Source organism: Stegostoma tigrinum, chromosome 1 (genome assembly GCF_030684315.1).
Source record: "Stegostoma tigrinum isolate sSteTig4 chromosome 1, sSteTig4.hap1, whole genome shotgun sequence".
NCBI lineage: Eukaryota > Metazoa > Chordata > Chondrichthyes > Orectolobiformes > Stegostomatidae > Stegostoma > Stegostoma tigrinum.
Window position 1 is genome coordinate 101,160,399 of NC_081354.1, and position 24,070 is coordinate 101,184,468.

The following is a 24,070-nucleotide window of genomic DNA, read 5'->3' on the forward strand; positions in this document are numbered from 1 at the left end:
ACCACATATCTATTTGTAAAGGATTTGGGGGGAGCTGGAATATCAGAAAAAATATGAAAAGGCCATGAGCAGGGCCACGACTGTGTTATTCAGTGCAACATCAGGTACACGTGCATTCAATGTCCCACCATCTCAGCAGTGAACAATGGATATGCATTACATAGTCCAGAGATTTACTTATGGATCCATAAGCTCCCAGAACCAGAGTGGCAGCCAAAGCACCATTGGGAGGAGGCAGTGGCATAGTGGTATGGCTACTGGGCCAGTAATCCAGTGGTCAGGTTCTATAGACATGGGTTCAAATTCCAACATGGAAAATGGTGAACTGTGAACAAAAGGTGGAATTATAAGCTAGACCAATTGTGGCCATGTAATAATTCTCAATTGTTGTAAAGCAAAACAACACCTGGTTCACTCATGTCCTTCAGGGAAGTAATTTTATTTCATTTACCTGGTCTGGGCTACATGGAACTCCAGATCCACTCCCAACAGTTTTTTTGAAGTGGCTTCAGTAAGCTAGCCAGATTTTCCATTCCCTCTGCCACCAAACAAGGCCAATGTTAGTTCCCTGACGAGCTTTAATGTGGTGTTAGTTTTGGCTCTTAGTGTTCCGCACACAATTGCGGCAGAAGTACAGAGAATTCTTGTCCTATGGTACCCACTAGATGTTGACGTTCAGAAACAGGCTCACTGGAAGACAGGAATAGAAGCAGGGGTAGGCCATTCAGCTTATAAAGCCTACTCTGCTGTTCAACAGATTATGGCTGATTATCTACCTCCATGCCATTTCGCCCCACCATCTCCAAATGTTCAATGATTGAACTTCTACATCTCTTGCAGCATAGAATTCCAAAGATTCATCACTCTTTGATTTAAGAAATTTTTCTCATCTCAACCTTAAATCGGCTCCACACTGGGGACAGCCCATGTTCAGAAAGGATGTGAAAAGGGCCTTAATTAAATCCTGTGTATAATATTGGAATTCATTATCAGGGTATATTTCAAGAGTACCTTTACTGCAACAACCCAGCAAACATCAGGTAATATCAGGCCTACGTGCATTCAATGACCCACTATTGCAACAAGGAAAAATGGACATGCAGTATGTAGTCCAGAGATTTACTTCTGGACCCATAAGCTCCAGAAAACAGAGTAGCAGCAAAATCACCACTGGGAGGAGGCAGCGGCAGGTGGCAAATATCCTGGTGAGGGAAAGGAATAAACTGTTTAAACAGCTCTCTGTAAATGTCAAAGACTTAAACGTCCTACTGGGTGATGATAAGCCTCACAACATGGTGTACCTAAACTCTGAATGTGCATTTGATGGACATTTCACATACAGGTAGTTCACCAATAACACGATAGTTGCGTCCTTGTGCTATACAAAGTCGTACTACAGAAAACCGCCGTAGAAAATCACGTAGGGAAATCATTATAAAAAAACCTATTCTGTACAGTAGAAAGTTTGCATTATCTAAACAGTATCACTATTCATCCATCGTGTCATAGCCAATTCACATTAACAAAACATGTGTCATGGCAGAAAAACCTGTATAAGATTGTTGTTTAAGTTGAAAACAGCCTGAAATAGGAATACCAAACTGACTTAAAGACTGAAGTGGGAGGATACTTGGATAGAAGCGTTATACTTGGGCAGTAGTGTCGAGACAAGGGTGCTGACCAGTTGATGAGTTGAGTGATGGGACAAAGCATTAAATGGAAAAAAAAACCTGGGAACTGTAGGTTCCCAAAGAAAAGATGCAATGTATTGACATATTCTCTTTGCTTGCATGTATGTCATTTCCAGTAAGTGTAAATGATCAATACTAATGATCATTTTAACTTGGTTGTTAATGTAGCTATTAGTGTGCTCAGGATTAGTGAAGAACTGCTGCCTGATCACAGAATCATATCTAATGGCAAATATTTTGTTTTGGGTTTGGTAGGGACAAGCTGGCTGAACATGACCTATGCTTTGCCAATGACAACAACTGAAGGAATTTCTGTTTGATTGCATCAGCCAAACAGTAGGACCCCTTAGATGAGGATTTTAGAAAATCTGATGAAATCAAAAGAAAAACATCCATGTCATGTGACTTCCCCAATTATGAACCAGGCCAAATACCACATGTTGGGGGCGGGGGGAGCGGCATATACAGAACAGGAAAATTGAATGACAGTTGACATAAAAGAGAATCTAAAGATCTTCTGCCACCTATTTGAGGCAAAAACATGCTCAGAATCACAGGGTATGGCTCGAATATCGAATGAGAAGCTTTTGTGTGTTCATCGATCAAATGAATACCAACAATGTGATGTAACTGAATCAGTTACGCATCAGTATGTTAATGAATGGTGTACACATTGAAAGAACGGATGTACTGAAAAAAACTGGCTTTCTTAGAGAGCAGTCACCTGGGCCAGATAATGTGAAATTCAAATTCTCCCCTTCCCCCACCGCATCCCAAAACCAGCCCAGTTCGTCCCCTCCCCCCACTGCACCACATAACCAGCCCAGCTCTTCCCCTCCACCCACTGCGTCCCAAAACCAGTCCAACCTGTCTCTGCCTCCCTAACCTGTTCTTCCTCTCACCCATTCCTTCCTCCCAGCCCAAGCCGCACCTCCATCTCCTACCTACCAACCTCATCCCACCTCCTTGACCTGTCCGTCTTCCCTGGACTGACCTATCCCCTCCCTACCTCCCCACCTATACTCTCCTCTCCACCTATCTTCTTTACTCTCCATCTTCAGTCCGCCTCCCCCTCTCTCCCTATTTATTCCAGAACCCTCACCCCATCCCCCTCTCTGATGAAGGGTCTAGGCCCGAAACGTCATCTTTTATGCTCCTGAGATGCTGCTGGGCCTGCTGTGTTCATCCAGCCTCACATTTTATTATCCTCAAGGAGGTGGGGTGGGTATAGTGGAAATGCTTGCTACAATCTTCCAAACTAAGAGATAGTTGGGGGGTGTTAGTGTATTGTAGTGGCAAATGTGATAAGGCAGGGTGCAAGGACATCTCTAGTAACTACTGCACAATCAAGTTAACAATGGGGTTAGTGGTGAATAAGGCTTTAAGGTAAAAAGACAGGTGAAAAAGTCAACAGAACGTTGGAAGGAATTGAGTCAATGAAAGATAGTCACATATATTTGCAAAAGGGAAGACTGAAGGAGAAATATCATTGGCCTTTGTCGACATGGATTTTAAGAAAACATTTGATTAGATACTGCCATAAAAAGCTGATTGACAAAACTGAGGCTCACAAGAGGGGGTGAGGTCAAAATGAATTTGCAATTATCATTAAAACAAACAACGGCAAGTCATACAGCACAGGAACAGGCTCTTCGGCCCAACCTGTCCATGCTGACCATGTTTCCTAAACTGAACTAGTTCCATTTGTCTATGTTTAGCCCATATCCCTCTAAACCTTTCCTATCTAAGTACCTGTCCAAATACCTTTTGAATGTTGTAATTATACCCGCCTTTACTACTTCCTCAGGCAGCTCGTTCCCTATACAAATGACGCTGTGTGAAAAAGTTACTCCTCAGGTCCCCTTTAAATCTTTTTCGTCTCACCTTAAACCTATGCCTTCTTGTTTTGAACTCTCCTACCCTGGGGAGGGAGATCTTGGCCATTCACCTTCTTTATGCCCCTCATGATTTTATAAACCTCTATAAGATCTCCCCTCAGGCCCCTATGCTCCAGAGGAAAAAGTCCCAGCCTATCCGGTCTCCTCTTGTAACAAGCCTCCTAGTTTCGGTAACATCCTTGTAATTCCACCCCCCAACCCCCACTCTTTTCAGTTTAAAAACATCAGTTCTCTTGCCAGGCAACCAGAATTGCATGCAGTACTCCAAATGTGGCCTTACCAGTATCTTGTACAGTCGTAACATGACGTCCCAACTCCTGTACCGAATGCTCTGTCCAATGAAAGCAAACGTACCAAACGACTTCGTCACCACCTTGTCTATCTGTGACACCACTTTGAAGGAACTACATATTGCACCCCTAGGTTTCTGTTTGCCAACATTCCCCACAACCCTAACATTGTTTTTCAGACTAGAACATAATAGACATTAGTTCTCGATCATACCCACCTGCAGACTGATAACTGGTCATCATTTCACAGACAAATAACAAAGGTCCTCTGTCTGTTAACAACAGGGTGATTGACTCCCAGGTAGGTGCACAGCTTGTGGATGTGAATGAGATGGTCAGAAAGTTCTGACCTCTGGAAATTGAAAGGATGCTCTTTCTCCTTGCAATTTAACAACCTGAAGTCTGAAGAAATTTACTTTCTCTCACCAGCTACTGTAAGCTGCTGCTTTTAACTAATAATTCAGAGGCTTTGAGCATTGTTAACCAGACTCTCTGTGTATCCTCAAAGCAAGTGAAATTACTTAAAAACAGAGATCCAATAGCATCAAGCCCTGGCAAGCCAAAACGTCACCTCAGCGAATCCTGTGGACAGGGCCCATTGACTGCATTCCCTGTTGTCCCTCCACTCATATCACAAAGCATACTTCTGCTTTTCTCTGCTTGTGTGTGCAGGGGAGTTTTATAATGGTTAGAGTTCTAAAGAAAATAGCGTTGTAGATATTTTCTAATCAACCTGAGAGATGGTATTACATACCTCTGGAGCAGGTGGGATTTCAACCTGGGACCCGAGGCTCAGGAGGTACCACTGAGCCACAAGAATCCTAAAGCTAGTAGAGTTGTCTGTTGATGGTTGATGATCATTTACTAACAGCTCAAATTTATTTATTTGGAGCAATTTTTAAGTGTTTAAATCTCATGTGCTTTGTCAACTTTTGTCTAAAACAACAGGCAAATTGGGGGAATTTGATACTTTTAGCAAATCTTTTGTGATGACCCTGGGAATACTGAGACTTGATTTCACACTACCCCTGTGAAGTGTAATAACCCCACTTTAGTTTGTGAGATAATAAAGTGTAGAGCTTGATGAACACAGCAGGCCAAGCTGCATCTTAGGAGCAGTAAAGCTGATGTTTCAGGCCTAGACCCTTCAGTCTAGGCCTGAAACATCAGCTTTTCTGCTCCTAAGATGCTGCTTGGCCTGCTGTGTTCATCCAGCTCTACACTTTATTATCTTGGATTCTCCAGCATCTGCAGTTCCTACTATCTCTATCACTTTAGTTTGTATAGCCTTTATGCACACGAAGCCTGTGCCAAATTTCTCTCCTTAGGAGTGACCACATTGCAAAAATTCTGCACTAACTGCAAATAGAGGCAATGAAAACTATTATTCAATGCAACAATAGATGTAAGACTTTTGCTTTCCTATTTATCTTATGTTACTTCCAGTAAATAAGCACATAAATTTCCGTTAACATTACTCTAATGAAAGCCGCAGTGAAACAAGCTTGATACATGAATGAATAGTATGTAGTTGAGGTAAAGGACTGATCTACTCACATATACATTACATGTTCACTTAAGTATCTCATTTTTAGCAATCTCATCCCTGAAGTAATACAATCTTCTTATACCCGCCCATGGAGCACCATCTGATCATTTTCCTCTCAACTTAACAATTTGGCCTTTTGTTATTCTTATAGGTGCCACAATTCTCAATAGTGAACATTGATATAACGTGTGACAGTCATTTTATAATGGAAACATAGTATTTATTGTTTATTTCTAACTACTTCATGGCATAAAGAGTTGACTGCAGTCACATATAAAACAGGTTCTAGACCATTGAGTCTCGGCCTGGTAGATTCTTTAGCCTGAATGATGCGAGTGAACCAAACTGTTTTTGTAACAAACTAGCAGATATTATGGGAGTTGTAAGAACTGCTGATCCTGGAGTCAGGGATAACAGTGTGGAGCTGGAGGAACACAGCAGGCAAGGCAGCATCAGAGGAGCAGGAAAGCTGACATTTCGGGTTGGGACCCTTCTTCAGAAATGGGGTTGAAGAAGGGTCCTGACACGAAACGTCAGCGTTCCTGCTCCTCTGATGCTGCCTTGCCTGCTGTGTTGCTCCAGCTCCACAGTGTTATCTCTAGCAGCTTTCATGGTCATTTTTGTCAGATGCTTTTTAGTGCCTTCAGTTAAGTGCCTAAATTGACGTGATAGAGGACTTCCAAAAGCTTGAATGTTGAGTTGATATTTTTGCCCAGAGATGTGACTGAGCTGAATTTAGATTGTGCAAACCAAACAGTGGCAGCATATTCAAATTTCCAGGATACAGGATATTTTCCTTCACCTTCTAGTACTTTCGTTGAATAACTTCTCAAATATTTTAGAAAAACAAAGGATAAGTTTCAAAAGCTTTACTGTGGGCACATGAATGAGTGTTTTTGATGGCTTCAATGTAATAGATAATGATCGTGAGTGAGACAGGAACACACTAAATGGTCTGATATACATCAAAAGCCTTTTATGTGCATTTCATCAAATATTAAACTGTCCAGCCATAGAGCAGTCAGAAAGAGCACATGCACATTTAATTTTACTTAAATTTTCAGTCATGCACAATTAAAAGTTTTTGACTAACTAATTACTGCTAACAAAAAAGTAGGACAAGGTTAATCATGTACTCAATGTAGCTTTAATTTACTAAAAAAAAAATTATGGCAGACACAGTTAGGCAGACAGTGAGAGGAAAAGGAAAAGAGAAAGGTTAAAAAAAGTAACAAAACATCAGAAAATAGAGACAAAAAATGCAAAGTTATGGGGAGAGTTGTGCAAGAGAAAATGGAAGAAGAAAGCCAGAGAGAGTAAACAGCAACAAAAAAAATTCAGGTAAGAGAATGACCATATTCTCCGGATTAACATGTGCAATGCCATGAGAGATCAACTTGTTTAACTTTACAATTATCTAAGGAAACATTACCTTGTAAATTCAAGGACGTTGAGCAATTCGTATTTTTCTTCTTGACCAAGCTGCAACAGAAAAGATTTATTAAATCAAAGTAAAATACACGCATGTGTGTTTTTCTCTGAATCTCAATTAAAAAAAAGACATACAGAAGCAGTCACTCAGCTTATGACAAAAATAAAAGTGAAGTGTTTTTCATTGATTTCGCTTCCATGTCATTCTAGTAAATATTGGAATGAACAGGCTGTTCCTTTCAAAGCTGTCACCCAGAATCCATATATTGTGTGGTATAGCTCTCAGTACCAGCACACATCTAATGAGACAATGTGCCATGAATAAAATTTAGTTAGTGAAAATCATAATCCCATTGGTTATAAAATTTTGAGTGCAGTTAGTGTAATTATGCTGGATTACTGAAATTATGGATTTCCTCATTCCTTGAAATACTTTGACAGCTGCTATCTGTGCCTGCATTGTTCAAAAATCACAAATAAATCATCAATTAATTATATTTTAATAATATTGATTGAGGAAAGGCTGGCTAAGATAAAGAAAATCCTCTGCTATTCTTACATCAGTTTAAGGACAACTTGAATGCTTAGCAGAGAGTCAGGAGAAAATTGTGACTCCGTGCCAGTTGCTAGTAAGCAAATCCGAAGCACCGCTTATACAACAGATAAAAAGAAAAAAAAAATCACTGGAAAACAGATGCCTTTTACCAAATGTGTAGGTTACTGGAGATTGGTCAAACAGAAGGGATCCAGAAAATAGCTGTTCTGAAATGTTCTGTGATAACATCTTCAACATTGTTATACTTCAGCACTCAAACCTTCAAAGGTTTGTCTGCCTTCTCACATCCAGCCTGAGTGGAAGGCTGCTTTTTCGTGGGCAGTGAGAATAATGTGACAGAAGTGGCATATCAAAGGGAAACAATAAGATGATAGAGAATGGTAGCAACTTGACTAATGAGAATCAGACTGTGGAAGGGACAGAGTGCACAAAATTAAGAATGCAGTTGCAGAAATATGCAGAAATAGTGACAATAGCTTGATGGCAGAGTTCTGAAACCTTTATATTGGAATACACAAAGCAGTTGTAACAATGAGCTGACAGAAATAAACATTAAAGACCTGATAGGCATTACAGAGACATGACTGCAAGGTGACCAAGGCTAGGACCTGAATATTAAGAGATATGACATTTCAAAAAGACAAGAGGTAGTAAAATGTGGTGGGGTAGTTTTGTTACCTAAAAGGTGACATTTGAATGATAGAGAATGAAGCCTGAACTTGAACAGGCAAGATGTTGAGTTTGTAGTGGTACAGAATAGGAATGGTAAGAAGCGATTTTTGGGAGCAATCAATGGACCTGCTAACAGTAGATCCACTGTATAGCTGAAAATACACAAATAAATGGGGTGAGTAAGAAACGTACTGAAATAATCATGGGTAGCTTTACTTTACATATACATTGGACAAATCAACTTGGCAGGGATAGCTTGGAAAATATGGTTATGGAGTGTATTCATGTCAAATTCTTAGACTAGTACTTTCCAGAGTTAAAGAGGGATCCGCTATCCTGGACGTGGTTATATACAGAGAGACAACATTAATCAATAACACTGTTGCTTGCATAACTGACACCACATCTACAAACATGCACTGTCTCCATCATGAAAGCACAGCAATGTGTACCATCTACAATATCCACTGAAGAAATTCACTAAGCCTCTTTGGAGCATCTTTAAAACTCACAAACCATTACCATTCAGAAGGTCAAGAGCAGCAGGTAAATGGTAACTGCAAGTTACCTTCCAAGTCATTTTTCATCTGAAATGTATTGCCATTCCTTCAGCATCTCTGGGTCAAAATCCCAAAACACCCTCTCTGTCAGCATTGAAGGTATACCTTCTTCACATTGAATGTGGTGGTTGAAGACAGCAGCTTACATAACCTTCTAAAAGGCAATTATGAATAAGCAATTGATGCTGGTCCAGCCAGCAAAGCCTACTATCTGATGAGTTAATTTAAAAGAAATAACTTCATAATAATGAAGTTTCTAGACAAAAGGGATCGTAACTTAGTAAAATGTCACATTCAGTTCAAAGTGGAGAATGCGTGTCTAAAACCAGTGTTTTAAAACTAAATAAAGCTAACAATGAGGATATGAAGGCAGAGCTGGCCAAAGTGCACTGGCAAACTGGGAGAAAAATATGTCAGAAGAGTGTGTTATCAAATCTTTTAAGGGGATATTTAATAACTCAGCACAGATTTATCCCTGTGAGAAAAGAAAACTCTTTGGAGAAGTATGCATCATGCATGACTGAATAAGGAATTTGAAGATTCCAGCAAATTGAAAGAAATCAGTCAGAAGACTGGCTAGATTGTAAAAACCAGAAAAAAAGATTGAAAATGCAGAAATTGGAGTGAGAGTGAGAGGTAGCTAGCAATACTAAAACAGAGTTAATTACTTATCCAATTAATTAAATAGGAAAAGGGTAACTAAAGCTAAATTTAATTGTCTAGAGAAATGATCAATTAATGAATAAAACAATGATATGGTGGAAGAAATTAACAGATAATTTGCACCTATTCTAATGGTAGCAAACTTGGAAAACTGTCCATGTGCTTCACACTTCAAAATCAAGAAGTGTAAGAGATGAAGGAGCTCAAAACAATTACCATCACCAAGTGAAAGCTGCTGGGTAATGTGTCCCGCCTAAAGACTGACAAGTCCCCAGGACGAGGTGTTCCATACCCCTGGATGTTGAAAGATGTGGCTGCAGAGACAGTAAATGATTTATATAGTGGGTGGTAATGATGCTCTAAAAGTCCTTACACTCAAAGGGTCCCAATGAATTTAAAAACAAGAAAAAGCAACACCTTCATTCAAGAAAGGAAGGAGTAAGAAAGCAAGAAACTAAATAGGCCAGAGATAATGGGAACTGCAGATGCTGGAGAATCCAAGATAATAAAATGTGAGGCTGGATGAACACAGCAGGCCAAGCAGCATCTCAGGAGCACAAAAGCTGACGTTTCGGGCCTAGACCCTTCATCAGAGAGGGGGATGGGGTGAGGGTTCTGGAATAAATAGGGAGAGAGGGGGAGGCGGACCGAAGATGGAGAGAAAAGAAGATAGGTGGAGAGAGTATAGGTGGGGAGGTAGGGAGGGGATAGGTCAGTCCAGGGAAGACGGACAGGTCAAGGAGGTGGGATGAGGTTAGTAGGTGGGAAATGTGGCAAGTAGAGTTAAAAAGAATACCAAGGCATTCTATACATACATCAGTAACAAGGGAATAACTAGAGAGAAGGTAGGACAACTCAAGGACAAAGGAGGGAACTTGTGGTTTAAGGGAGACGATGTGCGTGAGATCCTGAATGAGTACTTTTGTGTCAGTATTCACCCAGGACAAGAATATGGAAGATAGTCAGATTTGTGTGGAGCATGCTAATAAACCATGGCATTTTGAGATCAAGAAAGAAGTTGGGTTTCTTGAAGAGCATTAAGGTGGATACGTCCCCAGAGCTCGATAGTATCTACCCCAGGTTATTGAGGGAGGCAAGAGAAGACATTGCTAGAGCATTGACCAAGATCTTTGTATCCTCATTAGCCAATAGAGAGGTCCCAGAGGGCTAGTAAGTAGCTAATGTTGGCCCTGTGTTCAAGGAAGGAAATAAGACAATCCAGGCAAGCACAGGCCTGAGAGTCTCACATCAGTGGTTAGGAAACTATTAGGCAGAATTCTTAGGGTTAGGATTTATGTGCATTTGGGAAAGCATGGCCTAATTAGAGAAAGTCAGCATGGCTTTATGGAAGGCATGTTGTATCTCACTAACTTGATTGAATTTGGAGGGATATGGACCAAGACCAGGCAGAAGGGATTAGTTTAATTTGGTACCATGTTCAGCATCACATTGTGAGTCAGAAGGCCTATTCCTGTGTTGTATTGTTCCATGTTCTCACAGAGCTGATGGAGGGCACATGGATCTAACCAGAATTTCAGAGATAGAAAATTTAGACATTTTACAACTGGAGGAATGACAATACTCTACTTCGTTGAAAACACACTTTTCTTATTGGGTATTTTTAAAATGAATGACGTGATTCCTTTAAGATGACAAAAACTGCTTCATTTAACCTCAAGAGGTCAAAAGACAAAAGTCTAACATACTTACAGCTTCTATAATAACTGAATTTGGGGTTCGCCCACTGAAGACAAAACCCAACTGCTTTGCTGCTCTCACCAATGCTCCTTCATCTGTAAGAAGTAAAATCCTATTATTCAGGTCATTTTGTCAGAAAGCAATGACAAAATAATAAAAAGTTAAAGAAGTTTAACATGCACCATAGTCAGTAATTCTAGGTTAACACAATTCTTCTCAGTTTCTAAAAAAGTTTAAATGTGTTACGTGTACCAATACGGTGTCTTCTCAAACATAAAATATAGCTTTTGGAAGGCTCAGAAGGAAATCTGTGTGAAGGAATTTAATTGAGGATTTTTCCTTCATTTCTCTTCCTGTAGTGGACAAATCTTTCAAAAAGCAATTGTTCTTCATGTGGACCAGTTCACCTACCATCTTGAACAGAATAAGAATTCTGCTGAATTATACTTTGAATCAAAACTAAGGAATTCATAACAAGAATTGGCTAAAACATTCCATGGAACTCGCTTATCAATTCCTTAAAAAAAATGACCAATCAACTTTTGGTTATGTTTTAGAAAATCTCTGCATTTTATGACCTTCATCTTCATGATTTTTCAAGGCACGAGCTAATATTCTCCTGAACCAAGACCTGATGAAAGACTGAGCTGAAACATCGACTCGATCTCTCTCTTTGCTGAAACTGCCTGACTTGCTGAATATTTCTCTTATTCACTAATGTGGTGGGGACATTCCTGGCTGGACCAGCATTTACTGCCCATCTTGGGCTGCCCTCAAAAGAGGTGGCATTAATTTGCCTACTTGAATTGCTACATTCCACGTGCTGTACACGGACCCATTAGGGAGGGAATCCCAGGACTTTAACCCAACAATAGAAATATACCATCTTCCCAAAGTAGATTCCAAAAGTTCATTATTCATACCTCTTGAAAACAATACACGTTCTTGATATCAACATGATAATCAATCCAACAGTAAGAAAATATTAGATAACAAGGTGTAGAGCTGCATGAACACAGCAAGCCAAACAGCATCAGAGGAGCAGGAAAGCAGACGTTTCAGGTCAAGATCCTTCTTCATTTTTCTGAAGAAGGGTCTCAACCTGTGGATGTTGTAAATCAGCAACAAAAACAGAAATTGCTGGAAAAGCTCAGCAGGTCTGGCAGCATCTGCGAACAGAAATCAGTTAACATTTTGGGTCCGGTGACCTGGTTCTGAGGAAGGGTCACTGGACTCGAAATGTTAACCCTGATTTCTCTTCACAGATGCTTTGAGACCTACTGAGCTTTTCAAGAAGTCTTTATTTTCCTTAGTGAATATACAGTATTCAATTGCATTCATTCTGGATGAAATGATTTTGTATCCACTATATGACCCATCTCAACCTCAGTTAGCAAAGGAGCACGAAGCAAAATACTTAATGTTAGACAAAAGGTGTGCACACACAGTGACTTCAGTGTGCACACACTTCATAAAACGCATGATAATACCTGGAGGGCTGAAGTGCCTCTTTCTGTCTTTGATACATCGATTTAGTTAATACTATTTGCTTACAGATGGCATGGATCACATATTCTACACAGGTGGACATAATGAGTAAATCGAAGAATTCTGGAATATTAATTTTAAAAATATGACCAAAGGAAAGAGAAGGGAAAGACAAAAACAAAACTACAATTCTTTATGGTTGTTTCAATTCTCTATCTTTTAAACATGTACTTTATACAAAGTTTATTCCAATTTGAAAGGGTTACCCAATGCACTCAGCATTTCCCCCAATGGCTGCAAAGAAAGGCTAAAAATCTGGAAAACTGTAACCTTGATCAAAAAGGAATAGAATGAAACAAGATAAAAAATGGTTATTTTTGGAGTTATACATTTTGCATGTTTTGAAAAGAATGGTGGTGCATTGGAAAAATGAAGATTAGCAATGCAGTCATGATTATAAATTACCATATTTTAATATTCATAAAACTGCTCATGATCAAATACATCAAGAATACTTCAGATAATTACAGCAGTATTAAATTACCCAAAAAGTCCATAATTAATTCGAACATTTATATTTAAATTATCTTCCAATACTTTGCAAGTTGAAATAAAACATAACGTTGCAACTTCCGAACATTTGAAGTTTGAGATTTCTAACTTGGATTATGCATAAGTTGTTGATTTGCTCAGCGAGCTGGTAGGTTGGTTTGCAGACGTTTCGTCACCATATGAGGTAACATTAGCGTGCCCCTGATGAAGCGCTGTTGGCCGGTTCCGCTTATTATTTACATGGTCCGATCTGATGTGGTGGTTTCCTCATTTCTGGTTCTGCTTCTTAGTGGTTGATATATGGGCTCCATTTCCACATGTTTGTTGGAGTTCCGGGTTGAGTGTAGGCCTCTAGGAAATCCCGTGAGCGTCTTTGGTTGGATTGACCTAGGATGGCTACGTTGTCCCCATCGAATTGGTGGCCTTCTTTGTCCGAGTGTACGGAAGCAAGTGATAGTTGGTTGTGTCCTTTGGCAGCTAGTTGGTGCTCACGTACCACGATAGCTAGCTTTCTCCCAGTCTGTCTGATGTAGTGTTTGTGGCAGTCATTAGGTGGGATTTTATATATAACGTTTGTCCTGTTAGTTGTGGGTATGGGATCCTTTGTTCTTGTCAGTAGCTGTCATCGTGTAGCTGTGGGTAATTCCTCGTGGTCGGAGTAGTCTGGTGATCATCTCTGATACATCCTTGTTGTACGGCAGGGTGATTAATGTATCCAGGTGAGCTGTCTCTTCCTGTTGTTGTCTACTGAGTCAGTCCTGGTGGGCTACTGTTTTTGGGTAGCTGTTTTCTTAAAGACGCTGTGGAGGTGTTCTTTGGCTTTGTACAGTTCTGGAGTGCTGCAGTGTGTTACGGCTCTTTTGAACAGAGTCCTGATGCAGATCTCTTTGTGGGTGTTGGGGTGGTTGCTGTTGTAGTTAAGTCTTTGGTCCGTACGGGTAGCCTTTCTGTATGTGTTGGTCTGGAGCTCACCGTTGGCCCTTCCTTTGGCCATTACATCCAGGAGTAGGAGTCAGTTGTTGTTCTCTTCTTCCCTGGTGAATTTTACGCCGGTGAGGATGTTGTTGATGACTTGGTGGGTTTCCTCCAGCTTTGTATGCTTGATAATGACAAATATGTCATCCACATAGCGGACTCATAATTTTGGCTGTATAGTGGGAAGGGTTGTCTGTTCTAGTCTTTGCATTACTGCTTCAGCTCTAAGTCTGAAACATGAGTGATCCTACGGGTGTTTCGCAGATTTGTTTATATACCTGAAGAGGAAGTGGGTCGTGAGATATAAATCTAGTGGTATGAAGGTGTTGTCCTTGCTGATGGTGTTTGTGTTGTAGGGAGTCGGCATTACTGGTTCGTCTTGTAACAATGCTAGTATTTCCTTAGCTGGGGGATGTCAATGGAAGTGAACAGTGCTGTCGTGTCAAAGGAGATCATAATTTCATCCTTATTGATTCTGGTGTCTTTGATGCTATTGAGGAATTCTTGGGTCGAGTGGATAAAGTGGGTTGAGTCATTTATCAGGTGTGTTAGTTTCTGTTGATGAGGTATGTTAATTTCTTTAGCCAAACATTACTAGCAGATACCCACACTTACCAATATACCACTTGCATATAAAATCCCATCCAAAGACTGCCACAAACACTACATTGGACAGGCCGGGAGAAAACTAGCTATCGGGGTACATAAGCGCTAACTAGCTACCGAAAGACACAACAATCACTTGCTTCCATACACTCAGACAAAGAAGGCAACCAATTCGACTGGGACAATGTAACTATCCTAGTACAAGCCAACCAAAGACACATGGGATCTCCTAGGGGCCCGTACTCAACCTGGAACTCCATCAACAAACACGTGCAAATAGACCTCATATACCAACCACAAAGAAGCAGAACCGGAAACGAGGTCCCCCCCCACCATATCAGATCAGACCACATAAATAAAAAACGGGACAGACCAACAATGCTTCATCAGAGGACCACTGGTGATGTTATGGTGACAAAATGTCTGCAAACCAACCTACTAGCTCAGTGAACAAATCTACAACTCATGGACAAGTTAGTGTCTTGAATGTGCAAAGCATGTAACTTACATAAACAGAACAAATGAAAGTGCCTTCTTCAATAATTCTAAGCAAGCTTGAGAAGATAAGCCTTCCTTATTAATTTAATAAAGAAACTTGCTTAAAATTCAGAACTATTAAATGTTAACTATAAATTGGCAAGATAATATAGAACCAAAAAGTGATAAGCTGCAATAAATCTCACTAGCAAGTTGTAAGGAACAGAACAGCATCAGCACTGCAGACTTCTGATGATGTAATTAATGAATGATTTTGAGAAAAGCATTAATGCATCACGTTTATGCTTCTACCTTGGTGGAATTCACTGCCATGGAGTGTAGTGGAGGCCGGGACGTTGGATACATTCAAGGCACAGATCGATAAATTCTTAATCTCACAAGGAATCAAGGGCTACGGGGAGAGTGCAGGGAAGTGGAGTTGAAATGTCCAGCCATGATTTGAATGGTGGAGTGGACTCGATGGGCCGAATGGCCTTACTTCCACTCCTATGTCTTATGGCCTTAAGGTCTACTTAATGTTAATGAGGGATGTTCAGAAGAAAGTCTGTTATTCATTAAAATCTGCAACTGAGCTGATGGTTGATAAATAGAAATTGATTGAAATATTTAGATGAGAATTTGTATTAAAAACAGTGAATAAAGTGCATGTTGCTCATATGCAAAATTTGTATATAACATGATAGCTGCAAATGCATTGGCGGTACAACAGCAAAATACTCTAGATGTTAGAACTTTCAAATGAAACAAGAAGCGCTGTAAGTACTCAACAGGTCAGGCAGCATCTATGGATAAAAACAGAATTCATGTCTTAGGTTGACAACTCATCATCAAAAGATGACGGCAATTGATTTCGAAAGGATATCAGCAGCTTGGTGGAATGGGAGCGGACAGCAGAAGACATGTGGCAAATTAAATTCCATTCAGAGATGTGGAAGTTGATACATTTTGGTAGAAAGAATGAAGAGAAAAAACATATTCTAAATACTTGAACATTAAATCGGAAGTGACAGACATGTACTTGTACACAAGGGTCTGATGACAACATAACATGTTAGCGATGCAGTTATACGATCATGTAGGCTTCTGAGCTTTTCCGTAGTGCATAGAATACAAAAGCCCAGAAGTTTTCTTAGGCCCACATAAAAGCATTGCTTGGCTCCAGATGACTGTTTCCAATTCTGTGCATCAGACAGGACAAGGAGAATTTATAAAAGGTACAGAAAAGACTTATTATAATGGTTCTAAGAATAAAGAATTATAGCGATGTATCAATAAGTGATAAATAATAGTAAAATAGAGTGAAAAGCTTTCATTTTTCACATGTCGATAGAATGGAAAAGAAGTCACAAATGTTTTGTTAACTATCCCATCTGCATTACTTTCCTCAAGTCTCCTTTTAGAATCACACTAATACGGAACAGGAAGCCATTCAGCCAATAAGTATCAGAGATAATGGGAACTGCAGATGCTGGAGGATCCAAGATAACAAAGTGTGAAGCTGGAAGAACACAGCAGGCCAAGCAGCATCTCAGGAGCACAAAAGCTGACGTTTCGGGCCTAGATCCTTCATCAGAGAGGGGCATGGGGTGAGGGTTCTGGAACAAATAGGGAGAGGGGGAGGCGGAACGAAGATGAAGAGAAGAGAAGCTAGGTGGGGAGGTAGGGAGGGGATAGGTCAGTTCAGGGAAGACGGACAAGTCAAGGAGGTGGGATGAGGTTAGTAGGTAGGAAATGGAGGTGCGGCTTGGTGTGGGAGGAAGGGATGGGTGAGAGGAGGAACAGGTTAGGGAGGCAGAGACAGGTTGGACTGGTTTTGGGATGCAGTGGGTGGAGGGGAAGAGCTGGGCTGGTTGTGTGGTGCAGTGGGGGAAGGGGAGATTTTGAAGCTGGTGAAGTCCACATTGATACCATTGGGCTGCAGGGTTCCCAAGCGGAATATGAGTTCCTTCGGGTGGCATCATTGTGGCACTGCAGGAGGCCCATGATGGACATGTCATCTAAAGAATGGGAGGGGGAGTGGAAATGGTTTGCGACTGGGAGGTGCAGTTGTTTATTGCAAACTGAGCGGAGGTGTTCTGCAAAGCGGTCCCCAATGGTATTGTTTGTTTTCCTTCTGGAGATCTATGCTCTACAGCCAGATTCTTCACTGTCTTAGCTTTATTTCTGAACAATGTGCATAGAATATTTTCCTTACAGTATATGCATCTTTTCCGAATTAATACTTTCTCAAGACCAATTCGCCTAAAATCAGTTGAGCATCACATGCAGCCTTGAAAATTACACCAAACATACAGAGGGTGCCAATTTCTACATATAGATAATTTTTAAAAAGTAATAAAAACACTGCAAGGTACCACTACTCAGTCATAATAGAAATCCAAATTAATCTGCAGTTACTTTTGGCTGGAATTGAGTCAGTTGTAATTCAGCTCAATGAATACAGAACCTTGCAGAGAGGCATCTTGTCAGTATCTTATCAAAACCTTTTTGGAAATCTAGGCAGATAATGCCTAGCCTTATCTGCCATCCTTACTAAGTCTTCAAAAGGTACAATCCAATTTGTAAAGCATAACCTCATTTTACAGATGCCATACTAAATATTCCTAATATGCTCTCCTATATGTAAGTAACCATATTCTGTATCCCTAATGATGCTTTCAAGCGTATTTCCTATTAATAATGCCAAACCAACTGGTCTGTAGGTAGTCAAAAATGTATTAACTCAGAAATTAGCAAACAGATGGAAGCTTTTCATTTGAGATCAGAGTTTTCAAACTAAATGTTGACAGCAGTTCCTGAGAGCTATCAGGGCCAGAGCACACAGTTGAAAGCATACAGGCTGGTTCAGACTGCTGGAGAGATGTGATTAGTCCATGTGGTAGTTAAGGTATGGCTGAAAATACATTTCTTGCCATTCTACCTCCGCTGAAGCCTGAAAAAATACATTTTATTTAAGTTTTGATCCTGCTCAAGCTGGCCCAAAGTCCAGCTGTTCACAACAGACAAAAAGTACCAACCATATTCAAACAGCCTGTGTTGTATAATTCAAAAACAAGGCCCAACATTAGATATAATGGGAACTGCAGATGCTGGAGATTCCAAGATAATAAAATGTGAGGCTGGATGAACACAGCAGGCCAAGCAGCATCTCAGGATGCTCCTGAGATGCTGCTTGGCCTGCTGTGTTCATCCAGCCTCACATTTTATTACCCAACATTAGATGTTCTTTTATGATCAGACAACATTTACCAAACAATCCTGAGTGTTAAGAAATATGCTGAGAACTCGTTGAAGAGTATCAGATCAGGTTTTCAATATGGCACACATATGCATAATTGAAGCTACAAATATCAATATACAAGGACTTGCTTAGACAGAAAGAACAGAGCACACAATTAGTCTGAATCAACTTAACAAATTAGGTAACATTGATCTTGATTATTCCTCAGGGTAATGCGTTGACCAATCAGAATAAATCTTCCCATTTTAACTTTAAATGAAGCTTGTTAACTAGCTGTCAGACATTGTCTAAATGTCACAACTTTATGGAAACACCTCTACCGGAGTCAACTTGCTAATCAAATCAACACACACTTCTCATACATTGGTATTTCTCCTGATATATGCAAGAAAAAAAAACTGTTTAAGTGTGCCTTTTCTCTGGTACACTGAAGTTCTGTATTACCAAATAATTATCCTGAGATGATACTGACTTCTTGCCAGAGGATAGTTCCACACATGCCATCTGCACTCTGCTACCTCACAAACGATTATACTTCAAATTGAACTGTTACAATGCATCTCGACAGCCTATGTAGATGCAAAGAAACATCGTAGACATGACCTCATTAAGTATAACCTAATAAGTATTTCCAGAAGGGGGCTACTGGCAAGTCATCAGAAGTGAAAAGTCTGAACAGCTTTCCTTAATCACAGTACACGGAGGGAACTTGTAACAACCCACTACTTTAGTTGCTACAAACTAATATTGTAAAATAATGGATTAAAATTTTATCTTACATATTCTATGTGGCTCAGCAACATAAGAAATGAAGTCTGAGGCACCAGAGAGCAGTCATAAGTTGTACATTAAACAGAATCAGGTGAAGGCAGAGTTTTATTCACTTCTATGCAAAGTAGTGTAACAAGACCAGCAGTTTTCATCCATGAGTAATTTAAGATCATAGGGACCAAAGTGTTGCACAGGTAGAGAAGATTTATTAAGCCTTTAAGTACTAGTTGCACTTTTATTTTGATTGTGTTTTGTGCCAAAGAAAATACTATTGTAAGGCAGGCCCTTATATCAAACAAAAAAAGAAGAATCTGACTGTAATTATTTTGTCAAAAAATGGCTAAATTTCAACTAAACTAGTTACTTAACCCAACATTTATAGTAAATACTTGAATTTCCCAGAATGAAGTAAAGGAATTAAGAAAAAATGCTACATATTCTCATTAGCTAAAAATATATAAATCAAGTGGCTATTTTATACAAAGTGGCGGTAACCATTTGCAGAGATTTTAAATGTTTAGCTTTCATGCCATGTCCAGAAACTTGATCTTAGTATATTTTAGTAATCCAGTATTGATCAATACAGGATTCAAATCCCAAGACACAATAGCCGGTGGAAAATAGGCCTTGAAGACAGAATCAAAGACCGTATTTGAAGATGACGTTATTCTTTCGTGGAAATGAGGATTGCTGGCTAGCCTCTCCCTAATGCCTCATCTAATGTTTAGAGAGAAGGCATGGACATAATGTATTCCAGATTGCTAGACTAATGGTCTGTGCAAATGGGTTCAAAACCCATCATGGCAGATGGTGAAATTTGAATTCAACCAAAGTCTCAAATTGAAAGCTGTCATCTGGTTCTCCAATGCCCTTTGTGGAAGGAACTCTTGTCGTCCTTACCTGATCTGTCCTACACGTGATTTCATATTCACAGCAATTTGGTTGTCTCTTAACTGATCTCTGAAGTGGTCCTAATGCGCCTCTCAAGTCAAGGGCAATTAAGACCGGGCAATAAGTGCTTTCTTTTCTGGACTTGCTGGAACCAATTCTCAGGTACTAACTTTATTAATAGGTAACTTCTGCTCTCTGTTTAAACATTATGCACTTCCCCAGTGTCAAAGTGTCTACAGACCCTTTTGATCAGGAACAAATCGGCAATGAATTTCTTGACCTGGCCTTACAAAAAAACAAAAGCTTGTTTGGTTTGTCTCCCTTTTAACCAAAGCTGTTGCCCACAATTTAAAAGTCATCTTTAGCTCTGTTCCAAACCAGAATTGATAAAAGATTATAAAAAATAATGAAAAACCAGCAAGTGCTCTAACATTGGATACCTCTAACAGATAATCGGCAGGCAATTTGATGCTAATAGTACTTGCAGAATGAAGTATATATACTTATTGTTAATGAATATTAACAAGTCAATTTATTAACAAGTGAATTTGTCTGAATATTTTGTTCAATATGAAGCAAACCTTAAGTTCACAGCCAACTTTTCTCATTTGCAACAGCCGCCCAGCAGGTTCATTCACAGTGATAATGTTATGTAATACTATTTCAGCTCAAAGTAGGTAAACCATTCACATTTATTAGCAAAATATGACGATTAAGAAATTAATATTAACTTCATGCCAATGTATGCTGGAATCTTCTCTTGCTACACTTTCCCTACTTTGTCATAAAACTAATTCATATTTTACTCCTGGATATTGCATGTGGACTAGAAGTCAGTAAATACTTGTATGTTCTAAATTGTGGCATGGAATAGTTTGTACTGGAATCTAATGTGGCATAAGCTTATATGGCATTGGGACTTTTCTACACTTGTAGGAAAGTGAGAAAGACCATGGCATTTTTCGCACCCTGGTTTAAAATATCATAAGACCATAAGACATAGGAGTGGAAGTAAGGCCATTCAGCCCATCAAGTCCGCTCCGCCATTTAAATCATGGCTGATGGGCATTTCAACTCCACTTCCCTGTACTCTCCCCATAGACCTTGATTCCTTGTGAAATCAAGCATTCGTCGATCTCTGCCTTGAAGGCATCTAACGTCCTGAAGATATCAACATCTAGCTAAATGTAACATCCACCAGAAATCTGAGCATGCAGAATACTGGGACAAATTTGTGTACACCTTGTAGTTTTGTCCATCTGCTCTTCAACAATGCAAAGGCATAATACTCCATATTGAGCAACTCCAACAACAGTTTGTAACGATACAGGTCATTTAACATGAATGATCTAAGACATTCGAGACAAATGGATAAAATCTCAAACTACTCATTGTGCTGGTACAGTGCTGATCCATGATCCAGCCATCTATAATTGGGGCTCCCTGTAGGTATTTTTGTGTGTAAAAAATCTAATATTAGTTTAGTGGAGACAGAATTCATTATTGTAAAAAAAAATCAGCCAATTCACAAATGTCAGAATCCAAACTACAGGAGTTAAAAATGACCCAACTGAAATACAATACATTCATACTAATGTTTTAACATAATTTACACCATAACGTTTACAAATTTAATTTTATTATCTAACAAAATGGCAGTGTGATTTTCGATCATCTTGCGTTCATATGTATTTCCATAAGTATAAAAATGAGTCAATGTTTTAGTTGCTTCATTGGAACACTATTTTAAACAAAAACATGCTTCTTAAAAAACAAGTTTATTTAGCATTCAATTATGCAGCATAATTAAATTCACTTTTAGGAATTATCTCTTACCTGGGGATGACGCTTGATAGATTATTTTGTCAACTTCTCTCTCAGGTACTGCTGTATGACAAATCGCCATCATTGTCAGGAACTCACAAATGATTGGTGCTGTGGGCTAAGATGTTAAAGTAAAAATCAACAAAGTTCAGGAAAAGAATGTCTCAAAAGAATTTGCCAAAAAATTACATTAAAAAATTGAACTGGATTTTTATTGCATAATTACCATCTACATAGCTTTGGCAGATCTTGAACAAGCCATTCAGCCAATTATATTCAACAGTAGTCACCTGCAGCCTGACTTCATCCATTTCCTTCTATTCCTTTCTCCCTAAAATTCATTCATTTACTTTTTGCCTCAATGCGGTGGTCACTTCTACCTACTAAGCATTCTGAGTAAAAAGAAATTTCTGAATTCTCCATGTGCATTCAGCTCTACACCTAGTCTATTAATCTACCTTATTTTCTTAATCACTTTAGGTCACCAGTCAGCTTTCTCCTTTCTACAGAAGAGAGTCTCAAGCTTGTTCAGTATTCTTGACAGTTGTAACCTCAATTCTGGTATTCTTTTTCTTGCTCTTGCCATATAGAAATCAGATCTGTGTTTAATAATTGGATGTAATCTAACTGAGGTTGTATGTCATTTTTTCATAGCTTTCCTACTTTTCAGTTCAAGGTATTTTCTAATCATAGAAGTTATTGCACACCTCTGGAGCAGGTGGGAGTTGAACACATGCCTCCCAGCTCAAAGATAGGGGTACTGCCACTGCACAAGGCCCCTTTTCAGTTCTATTAACTGTAGAAATCAACTGCAAGGCTTTATTTACATTGATAATGACCTTGTTAACCTACAGAAGGGCATCAGTTAGCTAGATGATTAATGGTGATGAAAAGATGAGCAACATAGATCGATTGTCTGACCACGTTTGTTTTAATTGTCGTTAAATCAACTTGGATCTTTGTCTTGTTTCCAAATGAGCTTAACCCTAAGTGTTGATAGTGCAAAACTGATTTCTACTTTTTGTGATTGAACATTCAGAGCTAAGGGAATGATATGCTCAGCAACGTAATAAAATATGTAACCATTTTAGATTTAAATTCTGTCCAGACACTAGACACTACAACATACATAGCTTTCCAATGGTTATGGATCAGCAGCTTTAGGAGAATAGAGAAAACCCTGTGATGCATGTTTTCATTTCACTTTCAGTGGCTTTACAGGAAATGACATTTTACAATGTGCATTGTTTTATGAAATGAAATAAGATCATAACTAAATTACACATACTTCATAGATTCCAATATGGCATAAAAATTAATTTAATGAAATCATGAGAATATTGAAAATATGCAGTGATTGTATATTGAAACATGCAGGGAAACTGAAATCTGGAAAATAAGTATGTTTAAGAGCTATCGAAAAACTATGCATTAACTTAGAAAAGGTTATAAAAGAAAACTAATTTGATCAAGCATACAGGATTCTCCTCCTTTCTTCTTGTATCACAGGCCCAACTACAGCCTATGTCAATGTTCTAGCTGACTGGCCAGAAGTGACTGGCACAAATTTCTTTAATTCCACCACCTTTATAACTAACATAAAATACAAAATCCATATGCCACTGCCTGAGCAGCCTTTCTCCTCCAAAAGCTTCACAAAAGTGGAGATAACAAAGTGTGGAGCTGGAGTGAGCCTTACCTCAGTTGTTGGTAAAGTGTTGGAAAAGGTTATAAGGGATAGGATTTATAATCATCTAGAAAAGAACAAATTGATTAGGGATAGTCAGCACGGTTTTGTGAAGGGAAGGTCGTGCCTCACAAACCTTTTTGAGTTCTTTGAGAAGGTGACCAAACAGATAGATGAGTGTAAACCGGATGATGTGGTGTATATGGATTTCAGCAAGGCGTTCGATAAGGTTCCCCACAGTAGGCTATTGTACAAAATGCGGAGGAATGGCATTGTGGGAGATATAGCAGTTTGGATCGGACATTGGCTTGCTGAAAGAAGACAGACGGTGGTAGTTGATGGGAAATGTTCATCCTGGAGAGCAGTTACTAGTGGTGTACCGCAAGGGTCAGTGTTGGGACCACTGCTGTTTGTCAATTTTATAAATGACCTGGATGAGGGCGTAGAAGGATGGGTTAGTAAATTTGCAGACGACACTAAGGTTGGTGGAGTTGTGGATAGTGACGAAGGATGCTGTAGGTTGCAGAGA

General features: G+C 39.4%; 1 protein-coding gene across 5 annotated transcripts in view; it reads right to left on the reverse strand.

Annotated features, from left to right (window-relative positions):
* Positions 1-24,070, reverse strand: part of atp8a1 (ATPase phospholipid transporting 8A1) — a 348,145-nt gene that overhangs the window by 165,822 nt on the left and 158,253 nt on the right. For all 5 annotated transcript variants that reach the window (XM_059647441.1, XM_059647433.1, XM_059647431.1 and 2 more), the window contains 3 exons: positions 21,867-21,972; positions 11,021-11,103; positions 6,861-6,910 (listed from right to left, as the gene is read on the reverse strand). In XM_059647441.1, coding sequence (XP_059503424.1) covers positions 6,861-6,910; positions 11,021-11,103; positions 21,867-21,972 — 239 coding nt within the window. The remainder of the gene's footprint in view (positions 1-6,860; positions 6,911-11,020; positions 11,104-21,866; positions 21,973-24,070) is intronic.